General features: G+C 40.1%; 1 protein-coding gene across 5 annotated transcripts in view; it reads right to left on the reverse strand.

The window, feature by feature from the left end:
- Nucleotides 1-18106, reverse strand: part of LOC18443540 (Exostosin family protein) — a 36875-nt gene that overhangs the window by 8415 nt on the left and 10354 nt on the right. For 2 of the 5 annotated variants that reach the window (XM_088867253.1, XM_011628479.3), the window contains exon 5: nucleotides 17735-17967. The exons of 1 other annotated variant lie outside the window; for it this stretch is intronic. In XM_088867253.1, the coding sequence (XP_088723379.1) occupies nucleotides 17735-17967 (233 nt within the window). Of the gene's footprint in view, nucleotides 1-3725; nucleotides 3942-17734; nucleotides 17968-18106 lie in introns of those variants that run through there. 2 more of the 5 variants (XM_088867252.1, XM_088867254.1) reach the window with 2 other exon arrangements.

The raw sequence follows: 18106 nt of genomic DNA on the forward strand, positions 1-18106 counted from the left end.
TAAGAGACCCCATAGTCGCACCCTGAAGGAAAAGCCCTGGGAACCGTGCCTTGTAACATCGCACATTCAAGCTGCCTACTAAAGAAATCCATAACAAATAAGAATAAGTATGGAGATAGAGGATCTCCTTGCGTCAAATCTCTCTTCCCTTGAAAATAACCCTTGGGAGATCCATTCCTCATAATAGAAAAGGAAGTGTCGAAATACACAAGCGAACCCATGAGACAAATAGATCAAGAAAACCCAAAGCATGCATTCTACCCACAATAAAATCCCAAGAAACCCAGTCATAAGCACTACTCAAATCGATTTGCAGACACACTTTAGGCCGAACTGAATTCCTACGGCAAAGAGACATGAGTTCATTTGCCATGAGGATGTTATCAGTAATAAGTCTACCTTTCAAGATGCAGTATGAATGGATCAATAATATCAGCAAGAACCACTCGTAAACGATTAGAGATTGTTTTGCATACAATTTGGTATAGGACATTACACAACCCAATATGTCAGAATCTTTCATCACACTGGGTGCATTAACTTTTTTAATAATTGTTAACAATTTGTATTGATTAAAAAGTTAGATACAAGAGATGGAGGATCAGCCAAGAGTACCTTAAAACCAGTACTCCTAGTAAAAAAGAATAGGTCATCTGACCCAATACAAAATGGGGTTATAAGATTATCCCCTTACACGGTAATCTGAAAGTGTACAAGAAAGATATCAAAAAGGAAAGGACGAGTAGAACAAAAACGGAACCCCGTCACCCAAAACTAGCTGCAGTAGTGTCTAATCTTCGTCATGGGCCATGGCTGAGTCCTTGGCTAACTGATCGGCAAACCCGTTCGACGTCCTCGAGGTATGTGCCCATAAGATTGGCATATCCCTGCAAAGATGTTGAATCTCATCATAAATAGGCATGAGATACCAAGGGGGAGACGCTGTCTTGGAAGCCCAAGAAATAATGTGTTTAGCGTTGGCCTCCACTAAAAGAGATCGTCCCCAAGACCGATCGAAGCATTGTATGCCTCTTAGTAAGGCCATTGATTCTGCAAACTGTGAATCTTGGATGCCGAGATATTCTGAGTAGGAGAAAAGAATGTTTTGGAGGTGGTCTCTAAAAACTCCTCCTGCACCTGCATGGCCTGGGTTACCAAAAGAGCATCCTTCAAAATTTAATTTTATATCTCCTTGGGGAGGAGGTTTCCATGCAGATTTAACTTTGTTTTTCTTCGGATTGTGAAGGAAAATATTCTCCCAATTCAAGAGGAAGGAGTCCCTAGGGATACCGAAGAACCATGGATGGTTTAACGCCTAAGAGGTTCGAGAGGAAGTATTCCCCCTCTGAAAGGTTCCTTCTGAAAGACGGATGCCATCGTCTTCTTCCTCCTTCCAATCAAAACTCATCCTCTACAGTGGCCTCTCTATTCACCGCGATTGAAAATAGAGCTGGAAAGCTTTCTCTTAAGAGGGTGTGACCTATTCATAGGTCAGTCCAGAATCACACTATAGCCCACCCTTGGCCAAAGTCTAAAGTTTTTCCTGAAAAGCTCAAGTGTGGCCGTTAAGGACCTCCACACCCCTGAAGCGTTAGACCAATGTTTGATCTTTGGAATCCAAGTGTGTACTGAAATTTTATACTTATTCCGTAGAACCTGAGCCCAAAGAGATTTAGATTGGGTGGCCAAGAACCACCACCATTCCCCTAAGAGGGCTAGGTTATGTTTTCTCAAGTTTCTAATATCCAGCCCCCCCTTGTTCTTTGGGTAATACAACCTTGTCGCAGGAGATAAGATGAAACTTAGTTTTTTCAGGTTGACCTGATCAGAGAAAGTTCCTCATGAGCTGGTCAAGACGGTTAGCCACCGAGGCCGGTATTTGAAAAAGAGACATCATATATACTGGTGCATTGGTTAGGGTAGCTTTGAACAGGTGCCTCCCTTTCCAACCGGCCAACCTTCTATCCACCTTATATATGACATGGGACCAGTGTCTCTTTTTAGGTTTCCGAGGCCTAAAGGAAGGCCCAAGTATGAAGTTGGGAGTATTAACTTTAGGAATCAAACATATAAAAGTGGAGTTGACTTGCTCGAGAAATTTACCTTTAGTAAAGAAATCCTTAAGGGCTAAACAAAAATTCTTTGTAATGACTTCCCATCCAAACTTTTACAATTCCACTGAAAACCAATTCGGACCCAGGGGACTGTTATTTTTCATATCCCATATGCATGCTTTTATTTCCTCCATGTTGACGGTGTCGACAAGTTTGTCCTTCTGAGAAGAACTAAGAAGACATGGCAGCAAGAACTGATCAACCACATGTATATCGGTATCACTCTCCTGGGCCAATAGATCATCGAAATAACTTATCATATGGTTTTCAATGTCCGCTTTAGTAGAAAAAGAATTCCCATTCTGATCTTTCAAAGAGAATTATGTCATTCCTCCTCCTAACCACAGTAGATAAATGGAAATACTTAGTATTGGAGTCCCCATCTTTTAACCAGTTCTGTCATGATTTTTGCCTCCAGTAAATTTCCTCATGACCCAGAAGAACCTGCAATTTTTTAGTACACTCTTTTTCCTCATATATAAGAGTCTCATTGGAAGGGATCCATGTGTAAGCTATCATGCAAAGATGACAATTGATGTCAAACAGATGCAATCGATTCTCCCACATAACCGAACACTTCCTTGTTCCATGAGCGAAGGTCAGCCCTTAACCTCTTTAATTTAGCAACAAAACAATACATGGGTGTTGCCCCCACTCTGCCTTGCCATGAATTAGAGATGATATTCAAAAAATCATGATGCTGCTCCCACATAGAGAAATATTTAAAAGGTTTTGGACCAACCGGACCCTGATCAGAAATAGAAACCAGTAAAGGACAGTGATTTGAAGTACCTTTAGGGAGTAACTGAACAAAGCAGCACCTTATTACTCATCAAAAATTGCAGTGCAAGTGTTGAAAAACCTTCAAATTTATCATCTCAACTTGAACATTATAGTTGTGCAAAACCGTTAGGATTTCAAATTCTGAAAATAGTGTATATTACAACAAATCATCTAGACCATCCATTTCTCCCTAAAAATAAGTTTTCACAAATCTTGGATCTATACCATTTTTTAAATTTGGAATTTTATTGTCGGTGTTGAAAATTAATTTTAGAGCCGTCATGAAGATTTCCGATGCTGAAAGTTCTTTCCCCATGAGGATTTAAGGTGAGGCTTTATTTTGCTTTCATATAACCTAGGCCCTATAGAAACTTCATCTTTTAAAAAATATAGTTAATGTCAAGAGAGTAGGTGATAGGCTCCTATTAATTAAACTTGGATTAGAGAAAGAGATAATTAATTAATTAGTACTTCTGCACTACAAGCAGGACTATAGGATAGAATTAAGAGACAATCTTGGGAGGACATGGATGGACTAGTCCAAGACATACCAAATGGAAAGAGGACCTATTTGAAAGGGACTTAAATGGTCATGTGGAGAAGAATAGTAGAGGATATGAAAGGGTATTGTCACGACCCCGCCCCCGACCCCTATTCCGTACTCGACGGAGTGTGACCGAGTACGGGTTCGTGATCCCAAGGTAGCGTATGTCACTCAGGTCGAAGTGGACTCAACGCTTTAATATCGGTGATCAAAGCAAACCATGAAAAGAACTAAAATAGTAATTCTAAGTACAGATGAATAATTAAAATTTGGAGAATCCATACATCATTAAAAATGCACTACCTAAAATTTCTTCCAAAAATATTACACTTGAGTCTTGGGGTATCAGGGCCCAATATTACAATTTTCTAAGATAAACAAAACTCAAGGCTAAACTGCCCAGCTACATACAAGATCTGGGTTTCTTCTCAAAGGAAGCTGACTTCGACTCCCGGCCGCAAATCACGTACTTCACGCCCTTCAAACCTGTCGATATCAATCTACAAGGAGGGGAGACTCAGTGGGATGAACTATATAGCCCAGTAAGTAGATCTATGTGTTATGCACCATTATTGAGTCTATCCATGCAATCATGAACAGTTCTTTCAATTATACAAAATCACAATGCAATTGTCATATAAATCAGAATCACATCAATTAATCTATTACAATCATCAGATAAAAGTGTCGTAATTATCATTCAATCATTACAATTGTTATCATTCATATTCACTATTCAAGTATTACCTACTCACTCCTTAGTTCATCTGCTCCCGGAGTAGAAGCCCTATCAATCAGGCTAAGCCAATCCCATTGCTTAGGACTTCTACCGTCTCCCGGGAAAGAGGGCAATGACAAGTGGGTAAATCCACTTCTTAATGCCCTCATACTCACACACACAGCCCCCAGCGCGCTTTGGGGTTGTCGATAGGCACTTACCTTGCAAGGCACTCACTAGTCTCATCATATGAATTTCGGGGGGTGCGACCCTCCCATTCACTTTCACCTAACTCCCTCCTATCATTCAACGAGTTAGAGAGCATTGTCGGCATCACTATTCTCAACAGCACAGTACCCACTACCAATGGGTGTCCCATTGCGTAGAGAACAGTGCCCACTACCGATGGGTGTCTCATCGCGTAGTGGCAGTATCACAATATCATAACATAGCATTACCCACTACCAATGGGTGTCCCATTGCATAGTGATCATTATCACAGTATTATAACATGCTCAAGCACGCGATTTACCCATACTTCCAGTCTCATTATGCAAAGTTTGAGTCATGTCCAAAAGTATACGACTATCATGTACACTATGCCACTTAGCATGAAACATTCATCATAAGAGAGCTATCACATGACACTCACACTCATCAATGAGCATTTATAACACTTTATCGCATTTGCACTACAGCATTCATCATGTAACATTCATCAAGGAACTACCAAATGGCAATTGCACTTGTCACTTATCACGTATGGCATGGTCACATAGCATTCACATAACACTATGACATTTAATCATGTAGTATTCATCACATGAAACTATCACAAAGCACTTAAGCTTATCAATATCCACTTTATCACTTGAGTGGGGTTTAGAAAAGAGTGTGCAATTCCTCTACATTTATAACCATGACATCCTCATGAAAAAGGGGCGTCGTTCTCATACCGTGGAGGTTTTTGGTATGGTTCCAAAATCAATTTCAAAATCGACTCACTCATGGTTCATATAAAAGTGACTTGAACACATTTGGCCACGGTTGGAGCATAAAACAATCTGTTTCCAAGACAAACACAGGACTGAAATTCTTGGTGACGAGTAACAGTGACATACCTCTCTTCTCGGAAGCATAACTCCCAATCTAGGGAGAATTTCAAAATGATTTAAACATGCAACTTTAAGTTTACACATAGATCTTTAAAACGGCAGTAGTTTGAAGGTGTTTGAGCAGCATTTGATAGGTCAAAAGCTCGGTGTAAAATAGGTGACAATTGCTGGAAATTTCAGCAACTGTGGACAATGATGTACCATCACTTTTTGGGGCATATCTCTTAACCCATAAGAAATTTTAAAATGGTGTAAAAGGCAAAATTGTAGTAGACGAGCATATCTTTCATTCAATACCGATTTGAGCCCATTTGGACACCGTTTTACCACTGAAAAGCTGAATACGAAAACACTCACAATTCCTGAAAATTCCATTTCTAAAACTTGGCATGCTTCAAATAGCTTATAACATCTCATAATCAAGATAAACTTTGATGCAAAACCTTGTCCGTGTTAAGCTAGTCTTACAAGTGCGCTACTCCGCAAATTTTCGTCATTAGCAAGATCATTTACCACCCTCAATCATACATGGCATTTAGAAACACGAATTCGGAAGTTCAAGTTCATTTTAACTAACCACACCCATATCCTTCACTCTATTACTTTACTTACCTTTATTTCTTAAAATCTAACACTACCAAATTAAGTGATGCATGAACATTAAACCTACTTACCTGATGCTCACGACGCTTTCAAAACTCCCACTCACAGCCACTTCAAGCTCCTAGCACAAGCTCTCTCCAAGGACTAACTTTGGTTCTAGAAAGAAAGTGGGAGAGCAAGTGAGGGAAACGGCGGTGGAAAGGAAGGGGAGAGGGGTTTAGTACCCAAGGTAGGTGGGATCCACTGTGGCTGACCACTGCCGTGCAAGGCGCTGACAGGTATGGCTTTGACAAGCGCGACGCTGACAAGTGCGGCAACAGTCACATCTTCTCTTTATACCTGCGGCAGTGACATGCACAGCGCTACACTCGCGGTAGTGACATGCACGGCTCTACACTCATGGCAATGACACTCGCGGCAGTGACACGCATGGTGTTACTCCATTTCATACGCGGGGTTCGGTGTCACTCCATTTCACACGCGGCGTTCCTCCATTTCACGTGCGGCATTACTCCATTTCACGTGCGGCGTTTCTCCATTTCACATAGGGCGTTACTCCATTTCACGCGCGGCGTTAGTCCTCTTTGTTCACTTCCCTTGCGTTCATGCATCGCGCTGCTCCTCCTTCTTTTAACTCTGTCGCCGTTGGCACCTCATGTTCAGGTAAGTTGAAGTCCTTACATCATCCCCTCCTTAAAAAGGATTTTATCCTCAAAATCATATCATTGTCAATCAAAAAGGTGGGGGTATTTCTCCCGGATTTCGTCCTCCCGTTCCCAGGTTGATTCCTCTCTTGAATGATATTGCCATTGTACCCGGACCAAGGGAATTTCTTTATTGCGCAAGACCTGCACTCTCCTGTCTAATATCCCAAATGGTTGTTCAACATAGGTCAAGTCTTCCTAGATCAGGATTGGTTCGTGCTTCAAAACACGAGACAGGTCAGGCTGATATTTTCATAACGGCGATACATGAAAAACATTGAGAATGTTGGCCAATTCAGGTGGCAGGGCAAGCCGGTATGCCATGTTTCCAACTCTTTCCAGGATTTCAAAAGGCCCAATAAATTGAGGGCTCATTTTTCTTTTCTACCGAATCTCATAATGCCCTTAGTCGGCGATACTTTCAAGAAGATCCGATCACCCACTTCAAACTCGAGGTCTCTCCTGCGATTGTCGGCGTAACTCTTTTGTCGACTTTGGGTTGTCTTGAGCCGTTCTCGAATTAAGGCAATCTTTTCAAAGGTTATTTGAAAATTTCGAGCCCCAATAATTTTCTTTCGGCCACCTCATCCCAACATATGGGCGACCTACACTTTCTTCCATATAGGACCTCATAAGGCGTCATTTGAATACTGGCTTGAAAGTTGTTGTTATAAGTAAACTCTATTAGAGGCAGGTGGTCCTCCCAGCTTCCCTTAAAGTCAGTAATACATGCCCTCAACATGTCTTCCAAAGTCTGAATGGTTCTCTCTGACTGCCCGTCTGTCTGGGGTGAAAGGCGATGCTAAAGGTAAGTCAGGTTCCCAAGGCTGACTGCAAACTTACCCAAAACCTAGAGGTGAACCTGGTGTCCCTGTCAGACACGTTGCTGATAGGTACACCGTGTAACCTTACAATTTCTCTAATGTATAACTGGCCCAGCTTATCCAGGGTATGGGTTGTGCGGACCGGTAAGAAATTTGTGGTTTTAGTTAATTGATCCACAATAACCCAGATACTATCGTGCCCCGCACTTTACCTTGGCAACCTGGAACAAAGTCCATCGTGATGTGTTCCCATTTCCACTCCGGTATGGGCAAGGGCTGTAACAGTCCAACGGGTTTTTGATGTTTCGTCTACACTTGCTGGCACGTCAAGCACTTAACGACAAATTGTGCCATATCCCTCTTCATGTTGTTCCACCAGAAGACCTTTTTCAGGTCCTGGTACATTTTCGTACTCCCTGGGTGTACCGTGTAGCGGGAGTGGTGTGCTTCTTCTAGAACAGCCCTTTTCATACTTTCGTCATTAAGAACACATACTCGGCCCTTAAACGTCAACAACTCATCACTGCTCACAGTGAAATCTTCTTCTTCTTCCATTTTCATTTCTTCAAGGATTTTCATAAGTTCAGGATCTTCTTTTTGCGCCACTCGGATCCGTTGAAAGAGATGGGGCTCTACCTCATACATGAAAGCATCCCGACCCCATCATCGAGGGGTAGAGTTGGGTGACATTCCACTGCATCCTCTAGTAATCTTATTTCTCGAACTATCAGGTGTGCCACTAATATTATGCCTTTCCAGCTTAAAGCATCGGCTACTATATTAGTCTTGCCTGGATGGTAATCGATTGTACAGTCGTAGTCATTCAACAGATCCATCCATCTTCTTTGCCTCATGTTCAACTCCTTTTGGGAAAACAGGTATTTGAGGCTCTTATGATCTGTAAACACCTTAAATTGGGCGCCAAAAATGTAGTATCTCCAGATCTTCAACGCAAACACTACTGCCGCAAGCTCTAAGACATGAGTTGGATAGTTTTGCTCATACGACTTCAGCTGTCTAGAGGCATAAGCAATGAACTACCCTCTCTGCATATGTACACATCTGAGCCCTTTATGGGCAGCATCGGTGTAAACCACAAATTCCTCATTTCCATCGGGTAAGGTCAGTATCAGGGTTGTGGTTAGTCTTTTCTTAAGCTCCTGGAAGCTTCTGTCACAGTCATCTGACCACACAAATTTTATGTTCTTCTGGGTCAGCCGAGTCAGAGATAGCATTATCTTTGAGAATCCCTCTACAAAGCGCTTGTCTTATACTCTCTCTCTCAAAGAAGCAAAGTGAGAGTGAACTGCTGCCCTTGGAAAAGTCCTTGCTTGGAGCTTGAGGAGGCCCACAAGTAGGAGGTTTAAAGACACCGTGAGCATCAGATAAATTGGTTAAGGGCTCATGCATCAATTAATTTGGCAGTAATAGATATCAAGGAATAAAGATGAGGAAAAGTGATAGAATAACGGGTATGGGTGTAGTTGAATTAAAATGAGATTGAATGATTGATTGAGTATTGCAAGTAAACTTGTTAAGTTTATGAAGTAGCTCACTTGCAAGTTTAGTTTAATCGGAATAAGGTTTTACATCAAAGTTTATCCTGGCTTATGAAATGTTGTATTTTACTTGAAGCATGTCAAACTTGCAAAACTAAATTTTCAGGAACTGTGAGGGTTTTTGCACCGAACTTTTCAGCGACCAAACGATGTCCAAATGGGCTCAAATCGGTCTTGAATGAAAGATATGCTTCTCTAATACGACTTTGCTTTTTGCACCATTTTAAAATTTCCCATAAATCAAGAGATATGCCCTAAAATGATAGGGTATGTCATTATCCACGGTTGCTGGAATTTCCAGCAATTGTCACCCATTTTGCGTCGAGCTTTTGACCTATCAAATGATGTCCAATCGCTTCCAAACAAATATCATTTGAAAGATCTATAAATGAGTTTAAAGTTGCTCTTAGCCTCATTTTGAAATTCCACATAGATTGTTTGTTGTGCCTCGAAATAGGAGGGTATATCACTATTCACTGTAGCAGGAAATCTTAATACTGTCACTCACTTTGTGCCAAACTTTTCACCTATCAATTGTCATCCAAATACCTTCAAACCACTACCATTTTTAAAGATTCATGTGTAAACTTAAAATTACATTTTGAACCATTTTGAAATCCTCCCTAGATTGAGAGTTACGCCTCCGAGAAGAGGGATACGTCACCGTCACACGTCATAGAAAGTTTAGTACTATGTTCGTATTGTGTTACCTTTTATTGGATGACTCACTAAACAACTCAAGTGGCACAGTGTTATCGTTGATAAGCGATAAGCGCGAGCGCCATGTGATAATCTTCATGTGATGAATACTAAACGCTATCGTGTATGTGAACGGTGCTATGCAGCTATGCGCTATGTGAAAATTGATAAATGCCATACTACAGTGGTAGTTCCATGACGAATGTTACATGACGAGTGTCGTAATGCTAATGTTGATTGCTAAGCGTAAATGCAATGTGATAGCTCTCATATTATGGGTGTTTTATGCTAGGTGTCATAATGTTCTGTGACTGCTAGATAGTTTCGAATAAGACTCAAACTTTCTATGATAAAAACTTGAATTATCTATCATAAGGCACTGATTTAGCATAAATAAATTAAATGCTTGCGCATGATATGATGTCGTGATAATGACCACTACGCAATAAGACACCCATTGGTAGTGAGTACTATTCCGTTATGGTACTGTGATACTGCACGCTACGGGATGGGACACCCACCGGTAGCGGATAATGTTACACTGAGAAAAGTGATGCCCGCAATGTTCCCTAACTCCCTGAATGATAGGATTGGGCTAGGTAGAAATAAAATGGGAGGGTCGCACCCCCCCCAAATTTATATGATGAGACTAATGAGTGATGCTTTGCAAGGTAAGTGCTTATCGAAAACCTCAATGCGGGCTGGGGACCGTGTGTGTGAGTATGAGGGCATTACGAAGTGGATTTACCCACTTGTCATTGCCCTCCCTTCTGAGGTACGGTAGAAGTCCTAAGCAATGGAATTGGCTTAGCGTGATGGATAGGGCCTCTACTTTCGGGAATTGGTGAACTAAGGAGTGAGTGGGTCATATTTGAATAGTGAATGTGAATGCTGACAATTGTAATGATTGAAGAATAACTGACATTTGAATATGATATCTGTAATTGATGTATTGATTTGATTTTTTATTGCACGGCTGTTGCATTATGACTTCTTATAATAGGAAGAACTGCTTATGATACATAAATAGACTCGATAATGATGCATAGTACTTAGATCTACTTACTACTTTATAGCTCATTCCCCTGTATCTCCTCTCTTGTAGATTGATATCGACAGGTCAGAAGGGCGTGAAGTACGTGTTTTGCAGCTGGGGCTCGAAACCATCTTTTCTTTAAGAAGAAACTCAGATCTTCTATGTGGTTGGGCGGTTCAACCTAAATTTTGTTTATTTTTGGAAACATGTACTTTTGGGCCTTGGTACCCCAGACTCGAGTGTAATATTTTGGGAAGAATTTAATGTAGTGCATTTTTGTTGGTGTATGGATCCTTCTAATTTTAAATATTCATGTACACTTAGAGTTATTGATTTAGTTCTTTGCCATGGTATGCTTTGATCACCGATATAACGGCGTTGAGTCCACTCTGACCTGAGTGACATGCGCTACCTTGGGATCACGAACCCACACTCAGTCACCCTCCGTCACGTATGGAGTAGGGAATGGGGCAAGGGGCGAGATCATGATAGTTATGGTATCAGAGCAACCAGGATAGGATTCTTGGCCTAGGGAGTTTTAGAAGAGTCCTTAGAATAGTTTTAGGATAGATTAGTGACTAGGTACTCCTGACCACTGTCGTGCGCGGCGCTGACAGGCACGGCAACAGTCAAATCTTCTCTTTACATCCACGAAAGTGACATGCGCGGTGCTACACTCGCGACAGTGACATGTGCAACGCTACACTGGCGGCAGTGACACGAGCGGCGTTACTCCATATCACGCGCGACATTCCTCCATTTTACGAGCGGTGTTGCCCGATGTTCCTCCATTTCACACGCAGCGTTACTCCATTTCACGCGTGGCGTTACTCTATTTCACGCACGACGTTAGTCCTCTTTGTTCACTTCCCTTCCGTTCACGCACGGCATTGACCCTCCTGGTTTTAACTCTGTCGTCGTGTGCGTCTCATGTCCGGGTAAATTTGAGGTCCTTACAGGTATATGAGGGATATGGGTTTAGTGAAAGAAATGAGATGGGATAAGGCTACTCCAGATTTTGCTATGGCCTACAAATGCGCAATAGCAAACACTTACTCTAAAAAGCGAGATGAACATTTAATAACCTATAAAACTGGATCATACAAAAGCTAGATAGACTTCTTCCTTGTTAAGAAAGTAGATCGACCATCATGTAAAAACTGCAAAGTTATCCCAGATGAGAGTTTGATTATGCACCATAGGCTCGTGGTTATAGCCGTCTGCATATGAGATGGAAGAGAAGTGGTGAAATTAATAGATGTCCAAGAACTGGGTGGTAGAATTTAAAAATGAGAAAATAGACTTATTTAGGGATAAGTTAGTCAATTAAGGAAAATGGAACTTTGAACATGAGGTCAATGTTATGTAGAAAGTGGTAAAAGAAGTCCTAGGAGAAACTGGAAGGAAAAGTCATCCGAAAAACAATCATGATATAAAACAATCATGATATAAAACAATCATGATATAAAACAATCATGATATAAAACAATCATGATATAAAACAATCATGATTCAATCATGATATAAAACAATCATGATATAAAACAATCATGATATAAAACAATCATGATATAAAACAATCATGATTCAAAAAGTCATCCGAAAAACAATCATGATATAAAACTTGGCAATGTAATAGAAATGATCAACAATTTTGAAGAGTATAAAAATGCTAAGAAAAACACTAAATGAATAGTACGTAAAGCTAAACTTAAAGCATATGATAATTTATACAGTAAACTAGGAACAAAAAAATGTAAAAAAATTATTTTTATATTAGCCAAAAAGAGAGGAAAAAATGTTGGGATCTAGACCATATTAACTGCAGTAAGAGTTACGATCAAAGGGACTTAGTGAAGGACGAAGAGGTTAACGAAAGGTGGCGAGTTTATTTTCAATAATTATTAAATGACGAACAAAATGAGAAAACAATGGTAGAAGGAACCGTTGCCATAAATGAGGACAGAGGTCATAGATACATTCATAGGATTAGTATATCGAAAGTGAAAGAAGCTTTGAAAATGATGAAGATGGGAAAGACTTTAAGACTAGATGGTATTCTGATATAGGTTTGGAAGTCCATTGGGGAGATTGGCATTGACTGGCTAACCAAGCTATTCAACAAGGTGTAAAGAACAAAAAAAAATGCCAGACAAATGGAGGAAAAGTATTATAGTACATATTTACAAGAACAAATGAGACATACAGAATTGTGTGAACTATCAAGGGATCAAACTTATAAGCCACACTATGAAGTTGTAGGAGAAAGTGATTGAGCAACGACAAAGACATGAAATGAGTGCATCAGAAAACCAATTTGGTTTTATGCCAGGGAGGTCAACAATTGAAGCTATTTTCCTACTTAGACAACTAATTGAGAAGTTTAGGGCGAAGGGAAAAGACTCCACATGGACCTTATTGATCTAGAGAAAGCTCATGATAGAATATGTTGAGATTTAATTTGGTGGGTATTGGAAAAGTAATAAGTCTCCAAATACCATATCGACTTGGGGAGAGATATGGACGAAGGAACCCTAACAAGTGTGCAAACAATTAGTGAAGAGACAAATGAGTTTTCAGTAATAATAGGTTTGCATCAGGGATCAGCGTGGAGCCCATACCTCTTTGTCTTAGTTATGGACGACTTAACTAAGCACCTACAAGATGAGGTACCGTGATGTATTCTATTCGCAGACAACATAGTTTTGATCGATGAGACCCGACATGGCGTCAACCAATGTTCAAAAGTCCCCCGCCTGACCGCCTAGGCGAAAAAAATGAAAAAACGACTAAGCGGCGGCTAGACGGGACTCTAAGGTGTCTTGTGTCTAGGCGCCCGCCTAAGCGAGTAAGGCGTCGCCTAAGCACTACAGCCAGGTCGCCCGCCTAGCTGCTTTCCCACGACAACTTGAAAAATAGTCGGAAAAGGATCTCAACAGATCAAAAAAGGTCATTTTTTCCCACAAAAAAGGGGGGGAATGAGTTTTGGGGGGTATTCTAAACCCCCAAAACCAAAACCGTGCCTTTTAGGAAGAGAAAAACTCCCCCAAAACTACTCTTTTGAGATTTATCGAAAGGTTGATAACTTTTTATTTTTTCGATTTCTTCCCAAAACAAAGATAATAATTCGTGTGTGGATTTGGAGCTTCTAGTAGTCGATTTTGAGGACTTTTGGAATCCCAATAGATGAGGTTTGCACCGACATCGATTTGATTTTGATATTTTAAAAACATTATCATATTTGAAAATGGGTTGTAATTTGATTTTACTACAATGTATTATTTTGTGAATCATTTGTTTTTTCTTTTACTTTTTTTTTTTCTTTGAAACATTTATTTTTTCTTTTACTTTTTTTTCTTTGACTTGGAGTATTTTTTCTAGTCTAGACTTCTAGTTTCCTACAATGACATTCGGGATTTCAACCATTTTAATGTCTTACAATCTCTTTAAGACTTGTATTCGTAAATCTATTATGTGATTGTAATATTATGTTTTCGTCTATTTCACGAGGAGTTTGGAGCTCTAATATTGCCCTAAAAACTCCCTAAGGCTTAAAACCCTACCTTAAGAACTCATCTGTTTTTTCTTGTTTTGCTTTTTAGGGAGGGGTTGTTTCAATTTTGGTGAGGACACCTATGCTTTCTTGAACACTAGCATCAACACAAAGTTTGAACATCGGAGGGATGCTCTAGAATCTAAAGGTTTTAAATTAGCCAAATTGAGATAGAGAGCATATGAAATGCAAGTTCAATAATAATGGTAGTAGAGACAAGGAAGTAGTTAAGATTGAGAGCCCAAAAATATCGAAAAGAGCGCATTTTCAATATCTTGGGTCCATAATCCAGGAAAATAGAGAGATTAAAGAAGCTATCACACACAGAATTAGAGATAGATGGGCTAAGTGGAGATGTGCAACCAAAATTTTATGTAATCACCGCATACCAATGAAGCTGAAGGGGAAGTTCTACAAGACAGTTGTGAGACCAGCTTTGCTTTATGGGGCAGAATGTTGGGCAGTCAAAAAACAACATACCCAAAGGATGCGGTTAGCTGAATGAGGATGTTGAGATGGATGAGTAGCAAGACAAGAATGGATAGAATTTGAAATGCATACATTCAGAAGAACTTAGGTGTGGCTCCAATAAGCGATAAGATGAGAGAAAGCAGACTTAGATAGGCTGGCCATGCGCAGCGCAGACCCAATACATTTGGAAGAACTTGGTTCAAGTGGAAGGCTCAAAAAGGCAAAGGGTAGGCCCAAAAAGACATGGTTGGAGGTAGTGAGATAAAATATAGGGACTTATGGCCTCACTGAGGGTATGGCTTTTGATAGAACAGAATGGCAGACTAGGATTCATATAGCCAACCCCAAATAGTTAAGAAAAGGCTCTAATGATGATGATTTGAGATGATGAGATGGAAGAGCTTCTTGGCGGAGTTGGAAGATGTTTATGTGTGGACACAAGGGCATCAATAGGTGGGTATGGAGTTTGTGCAGTCAAGGATGTTTTACAACAAGATCCTTTTACAGATTCTATCAAACAATGATGGCCACTTATCTTGTTCAGAGAGTTGTTTGGCGGGTAGACACTCAGCCCCATGTTTTTAGCTTTTGGGTGGTTTGCATGCCACGTTACTATATTGACAGTTGACCACCTTCAAAGGTGGGGTATGCAGATGCCCAATATGCACATCTAATGTCAAGCGAAGGAGGAAATGGCAAGCCACCTTCTTAAGTTCTTATTCTTTGTAGGTATACTATGAACATATGGGCATATGTTCTCAATATCTTTGGCCTATAATGGGTGACCCCAGCTTCTGTGGAAGACCTTATGCTAAGGAGTGTCTCCATGGTAATCCCCCCTAACAGGTACTTTGGCAGTTGAGCAATGTGGTCATTATTTGGTGCATTTGGAAAGAGCGAAGTGGTCCTTTAAGGGACCAAATGGCGCACGAATTGGTCCTCATGGAGAAGGTTAGGAATAAGGCACTTGCGTGGCTTTCGTTCGACCAGAATTTCAAGGTTTTAATGCATTTGAATTGACAAAGGATTGGAAGGCTTTGGCCTTATTGGGTCTACCATTGCTTCTACCTAGGCCAGTTTGGATTGCTCAAGCGGCATGGTTCTATGAAGCTAACTTTCGATGGACGTTCGCAGGCTAATCCAGGACCAGCAGGTATGGGTGGAATTTGTAGAGATAAAGGTAGGAAGCTTAAAAGCTCATCGCGTGCACTGAGGATATGAGGCTATACATTAGCAGAGGTTTGTACACTGCTTACAGGTCTGTGGTTTTGTCCCTTCCATTTAAGACGTAGATTAGCAATAGAAAGGAATCGTCTCAATGCCATAAGATGGGCCCTTAAAGAATCCTCTATTCCATGGAGGTTGGCTATGACTTTTTGTAAGATCTTTGATATTTGTGACACTAAGAATGTGATTTTTGTGAACATTCTTAGGGGAGCTAACCGAGAGGCTGATACCCATGCCAATGAACAGATTCTTCGAGAATCACTCTATGTCGACACAATCTCAATGTTGGAATCCTAAGATTTTGTCTTCATATCTCTTGTCCTTTGTTTTTTATTCTTTACACTTACATTTTAGTAATGAATATTTTTGTCGATGATAAAAACAAACACATCATGTACACATGCACATACACATATCACAAATTAAAGTGCACGCATATATATGATGCACATATGGCATGCATACAAATTCACAGACATGCATTCCTTCTAAGGGTCCATTCCTTAATCCAGATTCCCACTTGCCTAGCAATCGCAACCCAAAAATCAACTAAAAGCTTCAATCTCATCCCATGAAGATTTGACTAAATGTCCAATCAAATCTTCCAACTGTGCCAATCAAAGAAAGTGCCTTTCCAGAATACTTGGAGAGAAGTGCACCATGATGCTGATACAATGGCAAAAGAAGACATCCTCAAAACCGATCTCTTTGTCTGTAGAACACTATCCCACACTTAGGCTTGTCATACAACCTTTCTGTCTAGACATTAATCCCTTCATTGTATAGATTGTCTGAGTTTCTCTTGTTCAATTTTGTAGACACTATCAGACTAGACAGGTTTGTACACATCCAATTTTGATAGATAAAACAAGTAAATTTCCCAAAAAAATAAAAAGGTAGCAAGCTTCGATATGAAATGAGGTCAATTTCCTAAATTTTGAGTTCTCAATTGGTTGTCCCCTCCCTGATCCAGAATTCCAGATTCTAACATGATCTAGGATTCCAAAGGCCAGAATATGCCATGAGCTTTAAATGGAAATAATGTCTCCTTACCAAATAACATTCATCCCTCCCATGCAAATAACCATGAATCACAAATCTCTGGCCAAGCTAAGATTCTTTTCTCAAAATAAGCTTCTAATCATAGCTCAGATCATGCATTAGTACCTACAAAAGTAGCTGAAAATAATGTCTCAGTCTACATAGACTTCGAACCACTAGTATTCACAAGCAGACTTCCTTTTAGTTACACAATTAAGTCATGGTTAAGTGTAGGGATCGGCAGCATCCAACTAGAGTTGGACCTTATGGAGAAAGAAACTTCAGGCAGGACCATAAAAAGGGGATATCATGGTGATCTATAGGTGATCTATACTTCCTAATTGAATCTCAAGGTACTCCGAAAGCAAGCACCTTCAAAGGAAATCTTATTGGAAATACCCATAAGAAAATGTAGATGGAAAAATAAACTCTCCCTTAAATACATAACTTATCTTTATTTGAACTTATTTTGGATTAGTATATGCAGAGCGAGGGACTCTCTCATTCAAGAATTATACCCCCAAAACTCAAATTTTAAGGATTTTATTTTTCAAAGATAACTTATTTGTGTGTTTTTATCATATTGTAATCACAGTAACAGAAAAATGCATCGCACGTGCCTCTTGCAAGTTCAAGGCAAGCACAAATTGAAATACTAAGATCATGAGAACATCGTGACTATATGCCACATCCAGCGTTCAACTAACTTGCATGGAAGAGTAGAAGAATAAAATCTGTCTCACCAGGCACACAACCATAATGGATTGAGTCTGCAATTCGTGCACTATTAACCTGGGAACCGCCTGGACATATGCAGAATTTGGTCCTATAGAATTGCTTTTGATAAACCAGCTCACCAATAGCCCTACTTATGCGATTATTGCTGATTGCAAGCTCTGTATCATTCTCCCAGACACGTGCGAGGATAACTCTTATTCGAGAGTTACGGTGGCCAGCCCAAAAGCCAAGTATTGTCCTATAAAAATAGTATCGAGCACATTAAGGAACTTATCTTCTTCATAAAAGATAACCAAATCATTGGAAAGAAAACAACTTATTAAACACAGCCAATTGTTCAATAATTCTCACAGTAAAATAGTATATAGAAACAAAAA

Source organism: Amborella trichopoda, chromosome 5 (genome assembly GCF_054954075.1).
Source record: "Amborella trichopoda isolate Santa Cruz 75 chromosome 5, AtrichopodaSantaCruz75HAP2 v2.0, whole genome shotgun sequence".
Lineage (NCBI taxonomy): Eukaryota > Viridiplantae > Streptophyta > Magnoliopsida > Amborellales > Amborellaceae > Amborella > Amborella trichopoda.